Genomic DNA, 19,082 nt, shown 5'->3' with positions numbered 1-19,082 from the left:
TCGGTAGGATGGTCAATTTTACGAGGGTATGTTTGGAAGCATGAGTGAAGGATGCTTTGTTGTGAAGTAGGAAGCCGTTTCTAGATTTAATTTTGGATTGGAGATGTTTAATGTGAGTCTGGAAGGAGAGTTTACAGTCTAACCAGACACCTAGGTATTTGTAGTTGTCCACATACTCTAAGTCAGAACCATCCAGAGTAGTGATGCTGGACGGGTGGGCGGGTGCAGGCAGCAATCGGTTGAAGAGCATGCATTTAGTTTTACTTGCATTTAAGGCCATGGAAGGAGAGTTGTATGGCATTGAAGCTCGTCTGGAGGTTAGTTAACACAGTGTCCAAAGAAGGGCCAGAGGTATACAGAATGGTGTTGTCTGTGTAGAGGTGGATCAAAGAATCACCAGCAGCAAGAGGGACATCATTGATGTATACAGAGAAGAGAGTCAGTTGGTGAACCAGGCGAAGCAATCATTTGAGAAACCAAGGCTGTTGAGTCTGCCGATAAGAATGTTGTGATTGACAGATTCGAAAGCCTTAGCCAGGTCGATGAATACGGCTGCACAGTATTGTCTCTTACCAATGGCGGTTATGATATTGTTTAGGACCTTGAGCGTGGCTGAGGTGCACCTGACCAGCTCGGAAACCAGATTGCATAGCGGAGAAGGTACGGTGAGATTCGAAATGGTCGGTAATCTGTTTGTTAACTTGGCTTTTGAAGACCTTAGAAAGGCAGGGTAGGATAGATATAGGTCTGTAGCAGTTTGGGTCTTGAGTGTCTCTCCCTTTGAAGAGGGGGATGACCGCGGCAGCTTTCTATGGGAATCTCAAACGATACGAAAGAGAAGTTAACAAGGCTAGTAATAGGGATTGCAACAATTTCGGCAGATCATTTTAGAAAGAGAGGGTCCAGATTGTCTAGCCCGGCTGATTTGTAGGGGTTCGGATTTTGCAGCTCTTTCAGAATATCAGCTATCTGGATTTGGGTGAAGGAGAAATGGGGGAGGCTTGAGTGAGTTGCTGTGGGGGGGGGGGGGGGTGGAGGGCTGTTGATCGGGGTAGGGGTATCCAGGTGGAAAGTATAGCCAGCTGTAGAAAAATGCTCATTGAAATGATCAATTATAGTGGATTTATCGGTGGTGACAGTGTTTCCTAGCCTCAGTGCAGTGGGCAGCTGGGAAGAGGTGCTCTTATTCTCCATGATCAAGGTGTGAATACTTTCCGAATGCACTGTATGTCATCATGGACCTGAGCAATATACTTGGGTCAAGGGCAAGGCCAACTTGGTCACTTTAGTTCAACAGAAACTTACCAATTGAAAAAGTTATAGAACATTGTATCTTAACCAGCAACTTATGCCAGATGAAATACCATTGTAATGACTGTTGATTTTGGTGACCTGCAAAGCACATTTTTGGGGAAAAAAGCCCTGGATACCTTCACTTCTACGCAGCTGAATCCAACCACTATCTGCTCCAGAGTTTCTCATTAAGTTCTCATTAAATCCAAAGACCAGGAAAAGTAATGAGGCCAATGATCTTAATAATATCCTGCCTGTTTGGCCCTGTCCAGGGGTATCATCGGATGGGGCCACAGTGTCTCCTCACCCCTCCTGTCTCAGCCTCCAGTATTTATGCTGCAATAGTTTATGGGTCGGGGGGCTAGGCTCAGTCTGTTATATCTGGAGTATTTCTCCTGTCTTACCTGGTGTCCTGTGTGAATTTAAGCATGCTCTCTCTAATTCTCTCTTTCTTTCTCTCTCTCGGAGGACCTGAGCCCTAGGACCATGCCTCAGGACTACCTGGCATGATGACTCCTTGCTGTCCCCAGTCCACCTAGCCATGCTGCTGCATCAATGTCATCCCAAACATGCTGTTTTCAACACTCTAGAGACAGCAGGAGCGGTAGAGATACTCTCAATGATCGGCTATGAAAAGCCAACTGACATTTACTCCTGAGGTGCTGACTTGTTGCACCCTCAACAACTACTGTGATTACTATTATTTGACCATGCTGGTCATTTATGAACATTTGAACATCTTGGCCATGTTCTGTTATAATCTCCACCCGGCACAGCCATAAGACGACTGTCCACCCCTCATAGCCTGGTTCCTCTCTAGGTTTCTTCCTAGGTTTTGGCCTTTCTAGGGAGTTTTTCCTAGCCACCGTGCTTCTACACCTGCATTGCTTGCTGTTTGGGGTTTTAGGCTGGGTTTCTGTACAGCACTTTGATATATCAGCTGATGTAAGAAGGGCTATATAAATACATTTGATTTGATAATAATGAAGAGGCTACAAAAAAAATAGCAAATTCACTGTAATTTGAACCACATAGGCCTTCTGTCATCAATTTTATCACGGCTGTAAATCATTGCACCAGAAAGTAGCCAGAATGGGACCCACTGTGTCATATCCCTAAATTACTTTAGGGGATGACCAGGAAATGGACTGCCGTGCAATTTGATTATCTTCAAACGTATAAGGATACATTGCTTTCTTGTGGCCACAAAATGAACAACAACCAAATGACCTGTTTGAGTGTGTTAATGTAAGACCGTCACAACAAGGGGTGAAAATAGTCAAAAGTGGTTCAAAGGCAGGAAGAGCTTGAGTGTCGCAAAGGTTGGGTTTTGTTCCTGAACAATTGCTTCCTCTCTCCCTTCTGACCTTGTTCACTCTCCTTTAGTAGGTCGATGTCGAACTACAGTATGTTGAATTTCCAAGGCAGAAATGGATGGAATTATTTTTATTTTATGAATAAAAGAATGACCGTGTACTAAACTATATATTGTTGGTATATCAGATTCTTCTGGCAATTCTCACATAGTAACTTCATTTGAAATGCCTTTTACATAAAGAATATTCATATTAATATCTCAAATGTACCCTTTTAGATTTGTCTTATTTTTAGACTTTGTTTGCAACAATATACTCTCCAAACACATCGCATTTCTAGAGTGGGCTCTCTGGTACTTTTAACGATATGAGCCATTTTCAGGTATAGGTAGGTTACTTTCTAAATGTAATCCATTACAGTTACTAGTTGCCTGTTCAAAATTGTAATCAGTAACGTACCTTTTGGATGACCCCAAACTCAGTAACATAATCTGATTACATTCAGTTACTTTTAGATTACTTCCCCCTTAAGAGGCATTAGAAGAGGACAAAAATGTATGTTACTAATTGAATTACATCTATTGCAGGATAAATCAATGTCAAAGTTTACATAGCTAGCCATATATGGATGTTAAATGTTATTTTATTAGTTGGTTATGTAGGCTTCTTCTAAGCCATCGCTTTTTACTACATTATATCTTTACATAAAAACCAGTCTATCAGAATTACAGTCATACCCCAGTTATACCCCTTGATCTTCAAGAATAGGACTTGGAAATATGGAAGTATAGATTAGCCTAATTGTTTTACCTGCTCATAACCACAAAACGAAGGACTTATTAGCCAGCCCTACTCTATTGTTTATGATTTTGTTGTCATGTTGTCAAATGCTGCGCTCATGGAATGGCATGCTTTGAGCACTACTGAAAAGTGCTCTTTACATGTGAAAAATGAATTCTATATGCCGCATTTGCTATAGGCCTATTGTTGAAATTTTGTTGGTGACACTTTGATATTTTGAGGGCTGTTTGAAGTGCAAATCCACAGATGAAACAATAACAAAATGGTTTCCCTGCTTTCCCTTTGGTAAAAAGCTGAATGATGGGTGGGGAGAAATGTAACCACTCTCAGATTAATAGGCATAACTATGGATGCAAGGACTGACCATCCCAAATGATTGTTTTAACCATGTTATGAGGCTATACCGAGTTTGTTTACATGTACAATGTTTACAAACATTGGACAAAAACAAGCTTATATTTTGGGTTCTCATGGAGTGTGACAGTTGAACTAAGCTCATCAAGCATTTATTTATACACACACACACACACACACACACACACACACACACACACACACACACACACACACACACAGTTGAAGTCGGAGGTTTGCATACACCTTAGCCAAATACATTTAAACTCAGTTTTTCACAATCTCTGACATTTAATCCGAGTAAAAATACCCTGTCTTAGGTCAGTTAGGATCACCACTTTATTTTAAGAATGTGAAATGTCAGAATAATAGTAGAGAGAATCATTTATTTCAGCTTTTATTTCTTTCAACACATTCCCAGTGGGTCAGAAGTTTACATACACTCAATCAGTATTTGGTAGCATTGCCTTTAAATTGTTTAACTTGGGTCAAACGTTTCGGGTAGCCTTCCACAAGCTTCCCACAATAAGTTGCGTGAATTTTGGCCCATTCCTCTTGACAGAGATGGTGTAACTGAGTGAGGTTGTAGGCCTCCTTGCTCACACACGCTTTTTCAGTTCTGCCCACAAATTTTCGATAGGTCAGGGCTTTGTGATGGCCACTCCAATACCTTGCCTTTGTTGTCCTTAAGCCATTTTGCCACAACTTTGGAAGTATGCTTGGGGTCATTGTCCATTTGGAAGACCCATTTGCAACCAAGCTTTAACTTCCTGACTGATATCTTGAGAGGTTGCTTCAATATATCCACGTAATTTTCCTCCCACATGATGCCATCTATTTTGTGAAGCGCACCAGTCACTCCTGCAGCATAGCACCCCCACAACATGATGCTGCCACCCCCGGGCTTCACGGTTGGGATGGTGTTCTTCGGCTTGCAAGCCTCCCCATTTTTCCTCCAAACATAACGATGGTCATTATGGCCAAGCAGTTCTATTTTTGTTTCATCAGACCAGTGGACATTGCTCCAAAAAGTACGATCTTTGTCCCCATTTGCAGTGTCAAATCGTAGTCTGGCTTTTTTATGGCGGTTTTGGATCAGTGGCTTCTTCCTCTTCTTGAGTATGACGCCAAGCGGCCTTTCAGGTTATGTTGACATAGGACTCGTTTTACTGTGGATATAGACACTTAAGTATCCGTTTCCTCCAGCATCTTCACAGGGTCCTTTGCGGTTGTTCTGGGATTGATTTGCACATTTCGCACCAATGTACGTTCATCTCTAGGAGACAGAACGCGTCTCCTTCCTGAGCGGTATGACGGCTGCGTGGTCCCATGGTGTTTATACTTGCGTACTATTGTTTGTATAGATAAACATGGTTCCTTCAGATGCTCCTAAAGATGAACCAGACTCGTGTAGGTCGACAATTTAAAAAAAATTAATCCACAGGTACACCTCGAATTGACTCAAATGATGTCAATTAGCCTATCAGAAGCTTCTAAAGCCATGACATAATTTTCTGGAATTTTCCAAGCTGTTTAAAAGGCATAGTCAAATTAGTGTATGTAAACCTCTGACCCACTGGAATTGTGATACAGTGAGTTATAAGTAAAATTATCTGTCTGTAAACAATTGTTGGAAAGATGACTTGTGTCATGCACAAAGTAGATTTCCTAACCGACTTGCCAAAACTATAGTTTGTTAACAAGAAATTTGTGGAGTGGTTGAAAAACAAGTTTTAATGACTCCAACCTATGTGTATGTAAACTTTCGACTTCAAATGTACATACATATACACATATATATAATTTAGAAGTACAAAAATGGATGTAGCAACTACAGATTGCCCCATTAAGTCTATCAAAAGTGTGTGAGTTTGAGCATGTGTCAATTAGGCCTATGGATTAATTTATTTTATCAGCATGAATTAGATTGAGCAATAAAAGCCCCACTTTTATTCATTAAGCTCACTACGCAGCTGTTGCCAGAGCAATGATTGATAGCCATTTTAAACTTCTTCAATTCAACCATTATTGGATTGAAATACACATTTAGATTTGTGAACAGCCATCCACAACAACCACAGTCTAAGGCGCAAATAGCTAAATGAGAGAGCAACAGTGTGATTCACATCAATGTGCTATACAGATATCAATAATAAGTGATATCTGTATTGCTGTAGACTACACCACTGCTGTCATCCTTATCTCCAAGAGTTTATTCAAGTTGGATAATATTTGGATGCCGACAGCAGTCGCCCCATTGGAAGACATAGCTTGGACTGTAGCCTACAAAAGCCTATTCCTGCTCTTTTCCCGCGATTGATCGAACACATTTGGTGTGTCATCATAGTGGTCTCTGACTTATGGTCAGACTCGCTCAGGTGTAAAAAACTTAAACGTGCACCTTTTTTCAATGCTGATTTGAATGTCATTGATGAAACATAGACGTGTCAGAGATTATTTTTCACAAACCTACTTTCTGAATTTAAAAGTAATCAAGTTTTTCAAAAGTATCTGTAATCTGATTACAATATTTTTGCTGGTAACGTAACGGGTTACAGTTACCGGTTTTTGTAATCCCTTACATGTAACGTATTACATGTAATCCATTACTCCCCAACCCTGGTCATTGTATTCACAGCCCTCCTTTAGGATTGCACATTCAGCAAATGACCAGCAGAGGTACCAGCAGAGGTACTGTGTTGGTGGTGCCCATAAAACAAATCATACCTTCAGAATTAGCAGAGAGCCCACTCTGGAAATGTGATGTACTTGTAGAGTATATTGGTCCAAACAATATGTCTTAAAATTAACACAATCAAAAAGGGTACTTTTGAGATATTCATATTTTTTGTGAATATGAAGAATGTTATTTCAGAATCAAGACGTACTCCATATTTTAGAGCACACTGTGACTAGAAGGAGTAAAATGACATCAAGATGTCTGTATCACGTATGGTTCACAGATTATAGGGTTTTGCAGGAAGCATGTATAGGTCTAAAAAGGGGCCAATCCCCCCCCAAAAAAGTGTTATTTGTCACACGCTTCGTAAACAACAGTTGTAGACTAACAGTTAAATGTTTACTTATGGGCCCTTCCCAACAATGTAGAGAGAAAAATAATATACAAAAATAACCTAGAATAAATACAGAATGAGAAACGATAACTTGGCTATATACACAGGGTACCAGTACCAAGTCGATGTGCAGGGGTATGAGGTAATTGAGGTAGATGCTGTACATATACATATACTGTAGGTAGGGGTAAAGTGACTAGGCAACAGGATAGATAATAAACAGAATCAGCAGCGTATGTGTTAAGTCAAGAGTTGTGCAAAAAGGGTCATTGCAGATAGCCTGGGTAGCTAGTTGGTTAACTGTTTAACTAACTATTTAGCAGTCTTATTGCTTGGGGGTAGAAGCTGTCCAGTGTCCTATTGGTTCCAGACTTGGTGCATCGTTACCGCTTGCCGTGCAGTAGCAAAGAGAACAGTCTATGACTTAGGTGGCTGGAGCCTTCCTTTGACACTGCCTGGTATAGAGGTCCTGGATAGCAGGGAGCTTGGCCCCAGTGATGCACTGGGCCGTACACACTACCCTCTCTAGGGCCTTGCGGTCAGATGCCAAGCAGTTACCATACCAAGCACTGATGCAGCCAGTCAAGATGCTCTCAATGGTGCAGCTCTAGAACGTTGAGGATCTGAGGGCCCATGACAAATCATTTCAGCCTCCTGAGGAGAAAGACACATTGTCGTGCCTTCTTCCCGACTGTGTTGGTGTGTGTGGAGTGGACCATGTTAATACCTCAGTGATGTGGACACCGAGGAACTTGAAACTCTCGACCCGCTCCCCCTACAGCCCCGTCGATGTTGTTGGGGGCGTCCTCAGCCCCCTGTTTCTTGCAGTCCACAATCAACTCCTTTGTCTTGCTGACATTGAGGGAGTGGTTGTTGTCCTAGCACAACACTGCCAGGTCATTGACCTCCTCCCTATAGTCTGTATCATCGCTGTTTGTGATCAGGCCTACCACTGTTGTGTCGTCAGCAAACTTAATGATGGTGTTGGAGTCGTGCGCGGCCACACAGTCGTGGGTGAACAAGGAGTACAGGAGGGGACTAAGCATGCAGCCCTGAGAGGCCCCTGTGTTGAGGGTCAGCGTTCATCATGATTTTCATTTTAAGAAATTGTGATACAAATGTAAAAAGCATGTCAAACTTCCTTCCTCCAAATTAAGTTTCTATGTGAGAATTGCCAGAACAATCTGAGATTTCAAACATATTTTCCGGCTACGGTGGCATGGAATCCCCCAAGGACTATGGTAGTGTAGTTACTAATTGTTTATGTAAAAATGTCGCTTGAATGTTTGTTGTACGGTTATATATAATATTTTATAATATTTTATCTAATAAAAACAAACAAATCCATAGGTAACAATATGCTTTTGCTCATGGGTGTGGGAAGGTGTGTCACTTTCTATTCAATGTATTCCATACACTTTCTATTCAATTTCTGTCCATTTTGGACCCGTTTTGGCTCAAAAGCACTCCAAGAGGCAAACATTGTGTATAGCCTGCAACTATAGCTTACAACTTCGAAGTTGTATTTAAATGTCGGCTGCATATGACAGGGTGTCCTATATTGTGTTTTGAACATTATTACCGACGTAATAACTAAACGTAATACAACATTAATGGAAGTTGTGGAAGTAGTAATCCGCTGTTGTATTAATTAACCTACTGTAACAACTTAACTGTACTTGTGGTTGCCTACTCTTGAGTGGTCCTTTACCTGCACAGTAACACAGATGTTGTATAATGCCACCAGGTGTCACATGTTTCTTACTTGACTTCGTTGAGTAGCCTACCTTTTTTTGAGGGAGAGAGTGATCATTGACGAGTTGACTGAAGGTATGTGCTTCTTTCTGCAACAGACTCGCAGAGCAGGCTAGTCCTTGGCATTTAAAAACGGTGTCTTTTTTTTCTGCAACAGACTCGCAAAGTGGGCTAGTTTTAGCATTTAAAAATGGTTTATTCGTTCATTTCAGAGCTTGAGCTCCAAGACTGTTGAGATGCGTCGATAAAGGTACATTGCTCTGACGCACTCGAGGATGAATGGAGAAAGTAGAACGTGGACTAGGTTACTCGTCGCTGGATTACATTTTAATCCATGTCTTTAGTCTTTGTTGTTGTGCCTTTTTAACTCTACACAACTCTCCTAATTCTTAAACATGACTGAAGAAAATACGGATTTTCCTAACGAGTTGCTGGGTAAGAAACGTTTTAACAGTAATGTTATTTATTTAGGCTAAAATGACTACTTTTGCATTGGAATTGTTCATTTCAAATTGATTAATGACTATTGGAAAAACGCGTGTCAACTGTTTCTCAAATTTGAGGTGCACATGATAGAGCCCCACAGTAGAGGTGTCATAATACCCATAAAACCTAGCGGTCAAACAGGGAAATGGTTCCAATCGTTTATCCACTATGAATTTTTCCCACAGGGGATTTTAGAAGCACTTAAAATAAGGGCTGTGTAGGCTTACCCTGGTGTGACATTTTCATAACCATGTAAATCTCTCTCAGGCAAGGTGACTTTTATCAATATATTCAGCTTGATTTACTCTGATTCGAAAATGCTAATTAGCATCAAAGTAGACATGCAAAACTACAAATAGCTGCAAGCTCCCGCAGATCTTCTCTAACTGACACCTTTGCTAACAGGTATTGTGTTCATTTAAAATATAGTTAATAGAATTGTCCATTCAAATAAATGTAACTAATTACTACACTGAACAAAAATATAAACGCAACATGTAAATTGTTGGTTCCATGTTTCATGAGCTGAAAATAAAAGTTCCCAGAAATATTCCATATTCACAAAGCTTATTTCTCTCAAATATTGTGCACAGATTTGTTTTCGTCCCTGTTAGTGAGCATTTCTCCTTTGCCAGGATAATCTATCCACCTCAAAAGTGTGATATATCAAGAAGCTGATTAAACAGTATGGTCATTACACAGGTGCACCTCGTGCTGGGGACAATAAAAGGCCACTCAAAATGTGCAGTTTTGTCACACAACACCGATGTCTCAAGTTTTGAGGAAGTGTGCAATTGGCATATTGACTGCAGGAATGTCCACCAGAGCTCTTGCCAGAGCATTTATTGTTCAATTCTCTACCATAAGCTGCCTCCAACGTCGTTTTAGAGCATTTGGCAGTACATCCAACCGGCCTCACAACCGCAGACCACATGTGTGGCGTCATGTGGGCGAACAGTTTGCCGATGTCAAAGTTTTGAACAGAGTGCGATTACAGCCTTGAGTCTTCTTGGGTATGACACTACAAGCTTGGCACACCTGTATTTGGAGAGTTTCTCCCTTTCTTCTCTGCAAATCTTTTCAAGCTCTGTTAGGCTGGATTGGGAGTGTCGCTGCACAGCTATTTTCAGGTCTCTAGAGATGTTCGATCGGGTTGAAGTCAGGGCTCTGGCTGGGCCACTCAAGGACATTCAGAGACTTGTCCCAAAGCCACTCCTGCGTTGTACTGTATTGTCTTTGCTATGTGCCTAGGGTCCTTGTCTTGTTGGAAGGTGAACCTTCGCCCCAGTCTGAGGTCCTGAGCACTCTGGAGCAGGTTTTCATCATCTGTACTTTGCTCCGTTCATCTTTCCCTCAATCCCGACTAGTGTCCCAGTCCCTGCCACTGAAAAACCTCCCCACAACATGATGCTGCCACCACCCTGCTTCACCGTAGGGATGGTGCCTGGTTTCCTCCAGACATGACGCTTGGCATTCAGGCCAAAGAGTTCAATCTTGGTTTCATCAGACCAGAGAATCTTTAGGTGCCTTTTTGCAAACTCCAAGCGGGCTGTCGTGCCTTTTACTGAAGAGTGGCTTCCGTCTGGCCACTCTACCATAAACACCGGATTGGTGGAGTGCTGGAGCTCTGTCAGAGTGAACATTGGGTTCTTGGTCACTTCCCTCACCAAGGCCCTTCTCCCACGATTGCTCAGTTTTGGCTGGGCAGCCAGCTCCAGGAAGAGTCTTGGTGGTTCCAAACGTCTTCCATTTAAGCATGATGGAGGCCACTGTGTTCTTGGGGACCTTCAATGATGCAGAAATGTTTGGGTACCTTGTCTCTGAGCTCTATAAACAATCCCTTCAACCTCATGGCTTGGCTCTTGCTCTGACATGCACTGTGGGACCTCACAGCATATACTGTAGACAGATGTGTTCCTTTTCAAATTAAGTCCAATCTGTTGAATTTACCACAGGTGGACAATTTGCCAAAATGTATTAAAAAATAGTTTTTTACTTTGTCATTAGGGGGTATTGTGTCGATTGAGGACTTTTTTTATTTAATCCATTTTAGAATAATGTAATGTAACAAAATGTGGGGAAAAGGAAGGCGTCTGAATACTTTCCAAATGATAAGTCACCTTGTAGAGAAATTTAGAAGGTTATCAAAACATCACACCAGGGTAAGTCTACACAAAACAAAATCCCCTATAGGAAAAACGAATGGTGGAATCACCGTTGAAACCATTTCTGTGTTTGACCGCTAGGGTTTATGGGTATAATGACTCGTACTCTATACCCACATACTTCTGTACACAAAGTTTGGGAGAAGAACTGGAAGCGTGTCTTGCTGAATTCCTTCAGAGTGTGATGACAACTAATGGGATGACAACCAATGCTGTGTTCAAACCAACTCGGAACTTAGAAATTTCTAACTTCTGTGTGTTAATGACAACTGGGAAAAAACTAGCTCTGACTGGGGAAAAATAGTTTTGAACGGTCATCCAATTCGGAATTCTAACTCGGGCCTCTTTCTTGAGCCCTGACTTTCCGAGCTGAAGATCACTGACGTCATGATTTGAGAGTTCCCAGTTGTCTTGAATGCACCAACTCAATGGGCCTCTAGGATAGACCAGTGTGTGGATGGACCATTGTCATATTATGTAATACCCAGGACATGCAGTACAACGAGCTTAAACAGACATGTTCATTTTCTTTCAAAATGTAGCATTTTTGTTTTGAGAATGTACACTGATAAATGTATGGAACCACCACAAAAACGATAAACAGTTTGTTGCAGTTTCAGAAATCATTATTTCGGAGAACTGTGGATACATAAATACATGTTGTTCAAAGCAGTCTGGGACACATTTGGAAAACTCCCGCTGTAAATGTTTTGATCTCAGTTGTCCAGAGAGTGGAGAGATCCAGATTGATCTCAAGAGTTCGCCCCACTTTGCCAGGATTCCATGAAAAACAAGACTACACAAATTAGAAGTGACTCACCCAAACAGACCGGCCTCCCTCTTAATAGAAATTTGACATGTCATGAAAACTGTAAGAGTCTGGAAGCTGACAAAAACTGTGTTTGACATGAAATTAAGCAATAATATTACACTGACTGCTACTAGATGGGAGAAAAAGTGCACCGATGTTGAATTACAAACCACCCTGACACTGCCATATGGCCAGGGGGAAACCCACTGCCTATGGAATGTGTGGTATTTTGACTACTTATGAGGATTCTGAGTGTGGTGGTTACAAAGCTGACATTAGGTCCACACTTGATGCAACAACTGTATCCCAAGTTGGGTTGTTTTCCTATCAAAATAGAATTTCAGCAAATGTTCTTATTCTGTTTTTCATTATGTCCCAGGCCAGGCATACATGGGTTATGTTTTGAATTGTAAAGGCCTCCAATAATCTAAGCCCTGCACATGCACTAGATGAAACGATAGCATACTCGTATCAGTGCTAATCTTCCCAATTGTTCCTCCTAGAGAGTGTAAGAGATGCCGTGGGAGGGAAGATCAAGCTCACCCTGAAGAAGAGGGTGCAACTGGAGGTCAAAGGTGATAAACTGGAGAACCGAGTCCTGGTAAGATATCAGGATTGCTTTCTTGGCACTCATATAATTGGTTTCTCATTGTGCAGTTCCCTAAATGTAGTCTTAAATGTGCAGACACAACACAACCCTTTTATTTAGGAGAAAATCAACTTGTCATTCCGAGCACCCCAGTGTTTGTCATTTTCCTCATTCTCTCAAGGTTCACATGCTTCTCAGCAAAACCTTGTTTCTGTGCCTCATTCTCATAACAGGAAGCCTGCAGTCGACTGGGTTGACAATAGAAAGTTTGAAACACAGCCTCACCACTTTCTGCCTACTTGACAGACTGAAATGTATTGACTTCCTGAAACAATTTGTTGTCTGCCGAGTAATATTCTTGTTGCTTTGTATGCAGAGTAATAGATCTTGATTGTTGAATGTTATATTGTAACATTTAAAATGTGACCCTCCGCAACTGTCTTAATTTTGTTAGCAGCCTCAGATCCCCTTCAAAAGGTAGCCAAAACTTATTGGGTTTCAATTGGAATATCAGTTGCCTCCAATCTAATCTATTTTTGGAGGATCAAGGAAGACCAGAGACATTTTCCAAACTAACTTCTTTATACGGTGTTGCTTCTTCTTTAACCCTGAGCCCTGAGCCCTGAGCCCTGAGCTGTGTTTATTAGGCATTGAATGGAAGAAAACAGACTGAAACGGGGAGGGACTAACTGGACTTGTCCAATAATAATAATAAAATATTTTGCTGTGTGCCTTTCAAGATACCCAAGGACACTTGCATAAGAAACACTCTTTTTAATTTTCTGTTGTAAACCGTTTTCCATGGCATGGCCGAATTAACACAGCCCTGTATACAGAGGCTATTCAGTCTTACCTCATACTCGGCAACTTCATCATCCTTTACACTTTCCTCTAAGCCCTGGGCCAGCAAAGACATGAAAAGCATCAGACCCAACTTTCAAAAGACATTTGAGCACTCAGTCTCGGTGTATTATTGTGTAAGAGGAAGAACAATGGATAAGGTGGTGTAGGAGTAGGCCTACTATTTGATATGGGCCGATCTTGTTTCATGTAACTGCATGTCTCTAAACCCCCTATGTGTGTGTGTGTGTGTGTGTGTGTGCAGCTGACTAGCTTAGGAAGATACTCTGAATTACCTACAGTATGGATATCCTAGTTCATAAAAAGATAATTGTTGACACATAATTTAATGAAGATCTAATTGACCCGTTACTTTAAATACCTGTCCTTAACTCATGAAATGGTACACATTTTTCCACATCACATTTGAAAGCATGTCATTTTCAGGAAAGTTGTCCTTCCTTAGAGTTCTGCATGAAATGGACACACTGTGGGTTCTGGGCCCCTATTGGACACACTGTGGGTTCTGGGCCCCTATTGGACACGCTGTGGGTTCTGGGCCCCTGTTGGACACGCTGTGGGTTCTGGGCCCCTGTTGGACACGCTGTGGGTTCTGGGCCCCTGTTGGACACGCTGTGGGCTCTGGGGCCCTGTTGGACACGCTGTGGGCTCTGGGGCCCTGTTGGACACGCTGTGTTCTCTGGGGCCCTGTTGGACACGCTGTGGGCTCTGGGGCCCCTATTGTCTTTGTAAAGTTACACAATTTGGTGGTATTTATGTTCACTCTCTCCATTGTCTCCTTTCTTGACTTGACAGAACACTTTCCCACAGGGCACTGACTGAGAGCATCAGACACTGATAAATACAGCCCACCACATTGGCACATTCCTAGGCCTTGCTTGAGTAGCGATGTAATCCGTCTGTATTAATCGACCAAACTCTGTAGTCAAAATTTGGTTAAGCAGTCTTTATCCATAAGACACAATGGATAAGTGGGCTTTACCTGTAGGAACTATTGTGTGTGTGTGAACATAAAATACCCCTTCCCCTCTTTACACCTGAGATGCTATCAAATGCAGGAACAGATTGTCCAGAGCAGAGAGGGGTGGGGTCTCCTGTCTCACACCCAGCCATTGGTTGTTAGCCATTGGTTGACGCTCATATTTGGCCTTGAAGAGTGACCTCACTCCAAAAAAAAAACACATACCACAGCTATCTGATCCACAGTCCGTTTTCTCTCTTTCTCCTTCCAGCTATCACTGTGTATTCATCTGTACTCACCATGGTACTTTTACATGTCTCTTTTTACATATAAATTAATTAGCTACTACTGTGCAATTACAATTGTGTTTGCACCTGTGTCTTTGAGAATAGAAAGGTTTAAAACACATAAATGAAAGCAAAGACGTTAAACAATGTTCATAACACAATTTCACTGCAAACCTCTAAACCATTGCTCCACATGTTATATATATTTTATTTAACGAAGCAAGTCAGTTAAGAACAAATGCTTATTTACAATGACTGCTTACCCTGGCCAAACCTGGACGACGCTGGGCCAATTGTGCGCCGCCCTATGGGACTCCCAGTCACGGCCGGATGTGATACAGCCTGGATTCGAACCAGGGACTGTAGTGACGCGTCTTGCACTGAGATGCAGTGCCTTGCCTTAGACCGCTGCGCCACTCGGGATCATATTCATGTTCCTTCCATACCAATAACAGCTGCAAACCGCTGGTGGAACGGATTAGTAACTTTGTCAAGTTTGATTTGGGCCCAAACAAACCTACACTGAACAAAAATATAAACGCAACATGTAAAGTGTTGGTCCCATATTTCATGACCTGAAATAAAAGATCCCAGAAATGTTCCATATGCACAAATTTCTCAAGTGTTCTGCACAAATTTGTTTACATCCCTGTTAGTGAGCATTTCTCCTTTGCCAAGATTATGCATCAACCTGACAGGTGTGGCATATCAAGAAGTTGATTGAACAGCATGATCATTACACAGGTGCACCTTGTGCTGAGGACAATAAAAGGCCACATTTTATCTCACAACACAATGCCACAATTTACTCAAGTTTGAAGGGAGTGTGCAACTGGCATGCTGACTGCAGGAATGTCCAACAGAGCTGATGCCACAACCTACCATAAACTGCCTCCATCGTTGTTTTTGAGAATTTGGCAGTACATGCAAACGGCCTAACAACCGCAGACCACGTGTATCAACGGCAGCCCAGGACCTCCACATCCGGCTTCTTTACCTGCGGGATCATCTGAGGGGTGCAGAGGACTATTTCTGTCTGTAATAAAGCCCTTTTGTGGGGAAAAACAAATTCTGATTGGCTGGGCCTGGCTCCCCCATGCATGGCTGCGCCCTTGCCCAGTCATGTGAAATTCATAGATTAGACCCTAATGCATTTATTTCAATTGACTGCTTTCCTTCTATGAACTGTAACTCAGTAAAATCTTTGAAAAAGTTTGTTATTGGATTTATATTTTTGTTCAGTATACATATAACGGAAGTCAACAACTGTACTGTCTCTGATCTGTCACTCTCCTCTACAGGCTTTGGCATCCCATCGGGGCTTTCTGCTTACTGCGAGAGTCCCCACCAAGGTAAGAAGTGAGAGTGAGTACACACACATGAGACACTGTGTGTGTTTGTGTGTGTACATGTTTGTGTGTGCTAGTGTGTATCTTGATCTTCCTATGAATCAAATGTACTACATATACAAAAGTATGTGGAAAACCTTTCAAACTAGTGGATTAGGCTATTTCAGCAACACCCGTTGCTGACAGGTGTATAAAATCGAGCACACAGCCATGCAATCTCCATAGACAAACATTGGCAGTAGAATGGCCTCACTGAAGAGCTCAGTGACTTTCAACGTGGCACTGTCGTAGGATGTCACCTTTCCAACAAGTCAGTTTGTCAAATGTCTGCCCTGCTAGAGCTGCCCCGGTCAACTGTAAGTGCTGTTATTGTGAGGTGGAAACGTCTAGGTGCAACCATGGCTAAGCCGCGAAGTGGCAGGCCACACAAGCTCACAGGACGTGACCGCCGAGTGCTGAAGTGCGTCGACCTTAAAAATGGTCTATCCTTAGTTGCAACACTCGCTACCAAGTTCCAAACTGCCTCTGGAAGCAACGTCAGCACAATAACTGTTTATTTGGGAGCTTCATGAAATGGGTTTCCATGGCTGAGCAGCCGCAAACAAGCCTAAAATCACCATGCGCAATGCCAAGCATCGGCTGAATCTGGGTTTGGCGGATGCAAGGCGAAATCTACGTGCCTCAATGTATAGAGCCAACTGTAGACTTTGCTGAAAAAGGAATAGTTGTTTGCGGCTGTTTTTTATGGTTCGGGCTAGGCCCCTTAATTCAAGTGAAGGGAAATCTTAGCTCTACACAGTGGGGCCTCCCGAGTGGCTCAGTGGTCTAAGGCAGTGCTAGCTGTGCCACTAGAGATTCTGGGTTCGAGTCCAAGCTCTGTTGCAACTGGCCGTAACTAGAAACCCATGGGGCGGCACACAATTGGCCCAGCGTCGTCCGGGTTAGGGGAGGGTTTGGTCGGCAGGGATGTCCTTGTCCCATCACTCACTATCAACTCCTGTGGCGGGCAGGGCGCAGTGCATGCTGGCACGGTCACCAGGTGCAGAGTGTTTCCTCCGACACATTGGTGCGGCTGGCTTCCGGGTTAAGTGGGTATTGTGTCAAGAAGCAGTGCGGCTTGGTTGGGTTGTGATGGCTCTCGACCTTCGCCTCTCCTGAGTCCGTAGAGGAGTTGCAGCAATGAGACAAGACCGTAACTACCACTTGGATACCACGAAATTGGGGAGAAAAGTAAGAAAAATGTATAATAAATTCTACAGCATACAATGACATTCTAGATTATTCTGTGCTTCCAACTTTGTGGCAAAAGTTTGGGGAAGGGCCTTTCCTGTTTCAGCATGACAATGCCCCTGTGCACAAAGCAAGGTCCATACAGAAATGGTTTGTTGAGATCGGTGTGGAAGAACTTGACTGCCCTGCACAGAACCCTGACCTCAACCCCATCAAACACCTTTGGGATTAATTGGAAAGTCAACTGCGAGCCAGGCCTATTCGCCCAACATCAATACCACACCTCACAAATGCTCTTGTGGCTGAACGGAAGCAAGTCCACCCAGCAATGTTCCAACATCTAGTGGAAAGCCTTCCCAGAAGAGGGGGGATTTTGGAATGAGATTAGTTTACCAGTGTACTGCATGTTGCTACATTTGTTAATACTCATATTACTAAAGGACAATTAAGTTATTGTGAAGTTGAAATCACTGCAGTCACTGTTAATCCCTTTTTATGTGCGGTCTAATAATGTAATGATGACGTACAGGGAATTCACTCCATTACAACACATAGAAAGTAGAAGTTTGAGTGAGTGGGATGACTTCTGTCTGGATGTATTGAGGAAACTTAATTAGGCTGACTGTCTTCCTACTGCCCCCAGTCATTCCAGATGGTCCTCCTTGGGAATGTTTGGTTAGTGAATCTCTGGGCATGCCCCAGCTTGTTTATGAGGACCTCTTCTGGAATTCTTTCCGGTAGAGTGGCTGGCCCAAGGAGCAAGTCACAGCAGATCTTTCGCTCTCCTATTTCTGTTTTACTTTTTTGACTCTCTCACTCTCAAGGTTTAGGGTTTTCAGAAAGTATTGACTGTTTTTCTTTCCTTCAGGCTGTGTGTTCACAGCTGCATTGTGGGTAGAAATATCAAATGTCATGGTACCTGCTCACTTGTTTCCGGGTTGTAATGTACTGGTAAATGAATACCAGTAACTGCAACTATTTCACTGCAGTCTTTGGACTGCACATTTTATGAATGGGGTGATTTACATGTATAGTGACTTCAGAAAGTATTCACACCCCTTGACTTTTTCCCGCATTTTGTTGTTGTCATTGTTTTGTCAACGATCTACACAAAATGTCAAAGTGGAAGAAAAATTTGAACATTTGTAAAAACATTTAGGAAAAATAAAACACTAATAGGGCTCTCGAGTGGCGCAGTGGTCTAAGGCACTGCATCTCAGTGCAAGAGGTGTCACTACAGTCCCTGATTCGAATCCAGGCTGTATCACATCCGGCCATGATTGGGAGTCCCATAGGGTGGCACACAATTGGCCCAGCGTCGTCCAGGTTTGGCCAGGGTAGGCTGCCATTGTAAATAATAATTTGTTCTTAACTGACTTGCCTAGTTAAAAAAAAAAAAATATATATATATATACAGTATATTTATTTATATATAACTTTTGAACGATTTCTTTTGAAAAGAAAACCTCTTTTGTTTGCCAATTTTTTAAATAACATCAAATTGATCAGAAAAACAGTTTGTTTTGATATTTTAATGGACAAAAAATGTGCTTTCTTTTAAAAACAAGGACATTTTTAAGTGACCCCAAAATGTTGGTGTATGTGTACAGTTGAAGTTGGAAGTTTACATACATCTTAGCCACATATATTTAAACTAAGTTTTTCCACAATTCCTGACATTTAATCTGAGTAAAAATTCCCTGTCTTGGGTCAGTTAGGATCACCACTTGATTTTTAGAATGCGAAATGT

The 19,082-nt window shown here is 42.2% G+C and overlaps 1 protein-coding gene across 2 annotated transcripts in view; it reads left to right on the top strand.

Moving 5' to 3' along the window:
* Window positions 1-8,556: 8,556 nt before the first annotated feature.
* The window catches only part of carmil1 (capping protein regulator and myosin 1 linker 1), a 35,877-nt gene continuing 25,351 nt past the window's right edge, over window positions 8,557-19,082 (top strand). The window contains exons 1-4 of one of the 2 annotated variants that reach the window (XM_031793589.1): window positions 8,557-8,668; window positions 8,806-9,028; window positions 12,559-12,656; window positions 16,055-16,105. In XM_031793589.1, coding sequence (XP_031649449.1) covers window positions 8,989-9,028; window positions 12,559-12,656; window positions 16,055-16,105 — 189 coding nt within the window. In that variant the 5' untranslated portion in view covers window positions 8,557-8,668; window positions 8,806-8,988. Of the gene's footprint in view, window positions 9,029-12,558; window positions 12,657-16,054; window positions 16,106-19,082 lie in introns of both variants that reach the window. The other variant, XM_020505481.2, reaches the window with a different exon arrangement.

The sequence above is a fragment of the Oncorhynchus kisutch genome, linkage group LG17, assembly GCF_002021735.2.
Source record: "Oncorhynchus kisutch isolate 150728-3 linkage group LG17, Okis_V2, whole genome shotgun sequence".
NCBI lineage: Eukaryota > Metazoa > Chordata > Actinopteri > Salmoniformes > Salmonidae > Oncorhynchus > Oncorhynchus kisutch.
Note: the sequence above shows the minus strand (reverse complement) of the source record. Positions and strands in the feature narration are given on the sequence as shown.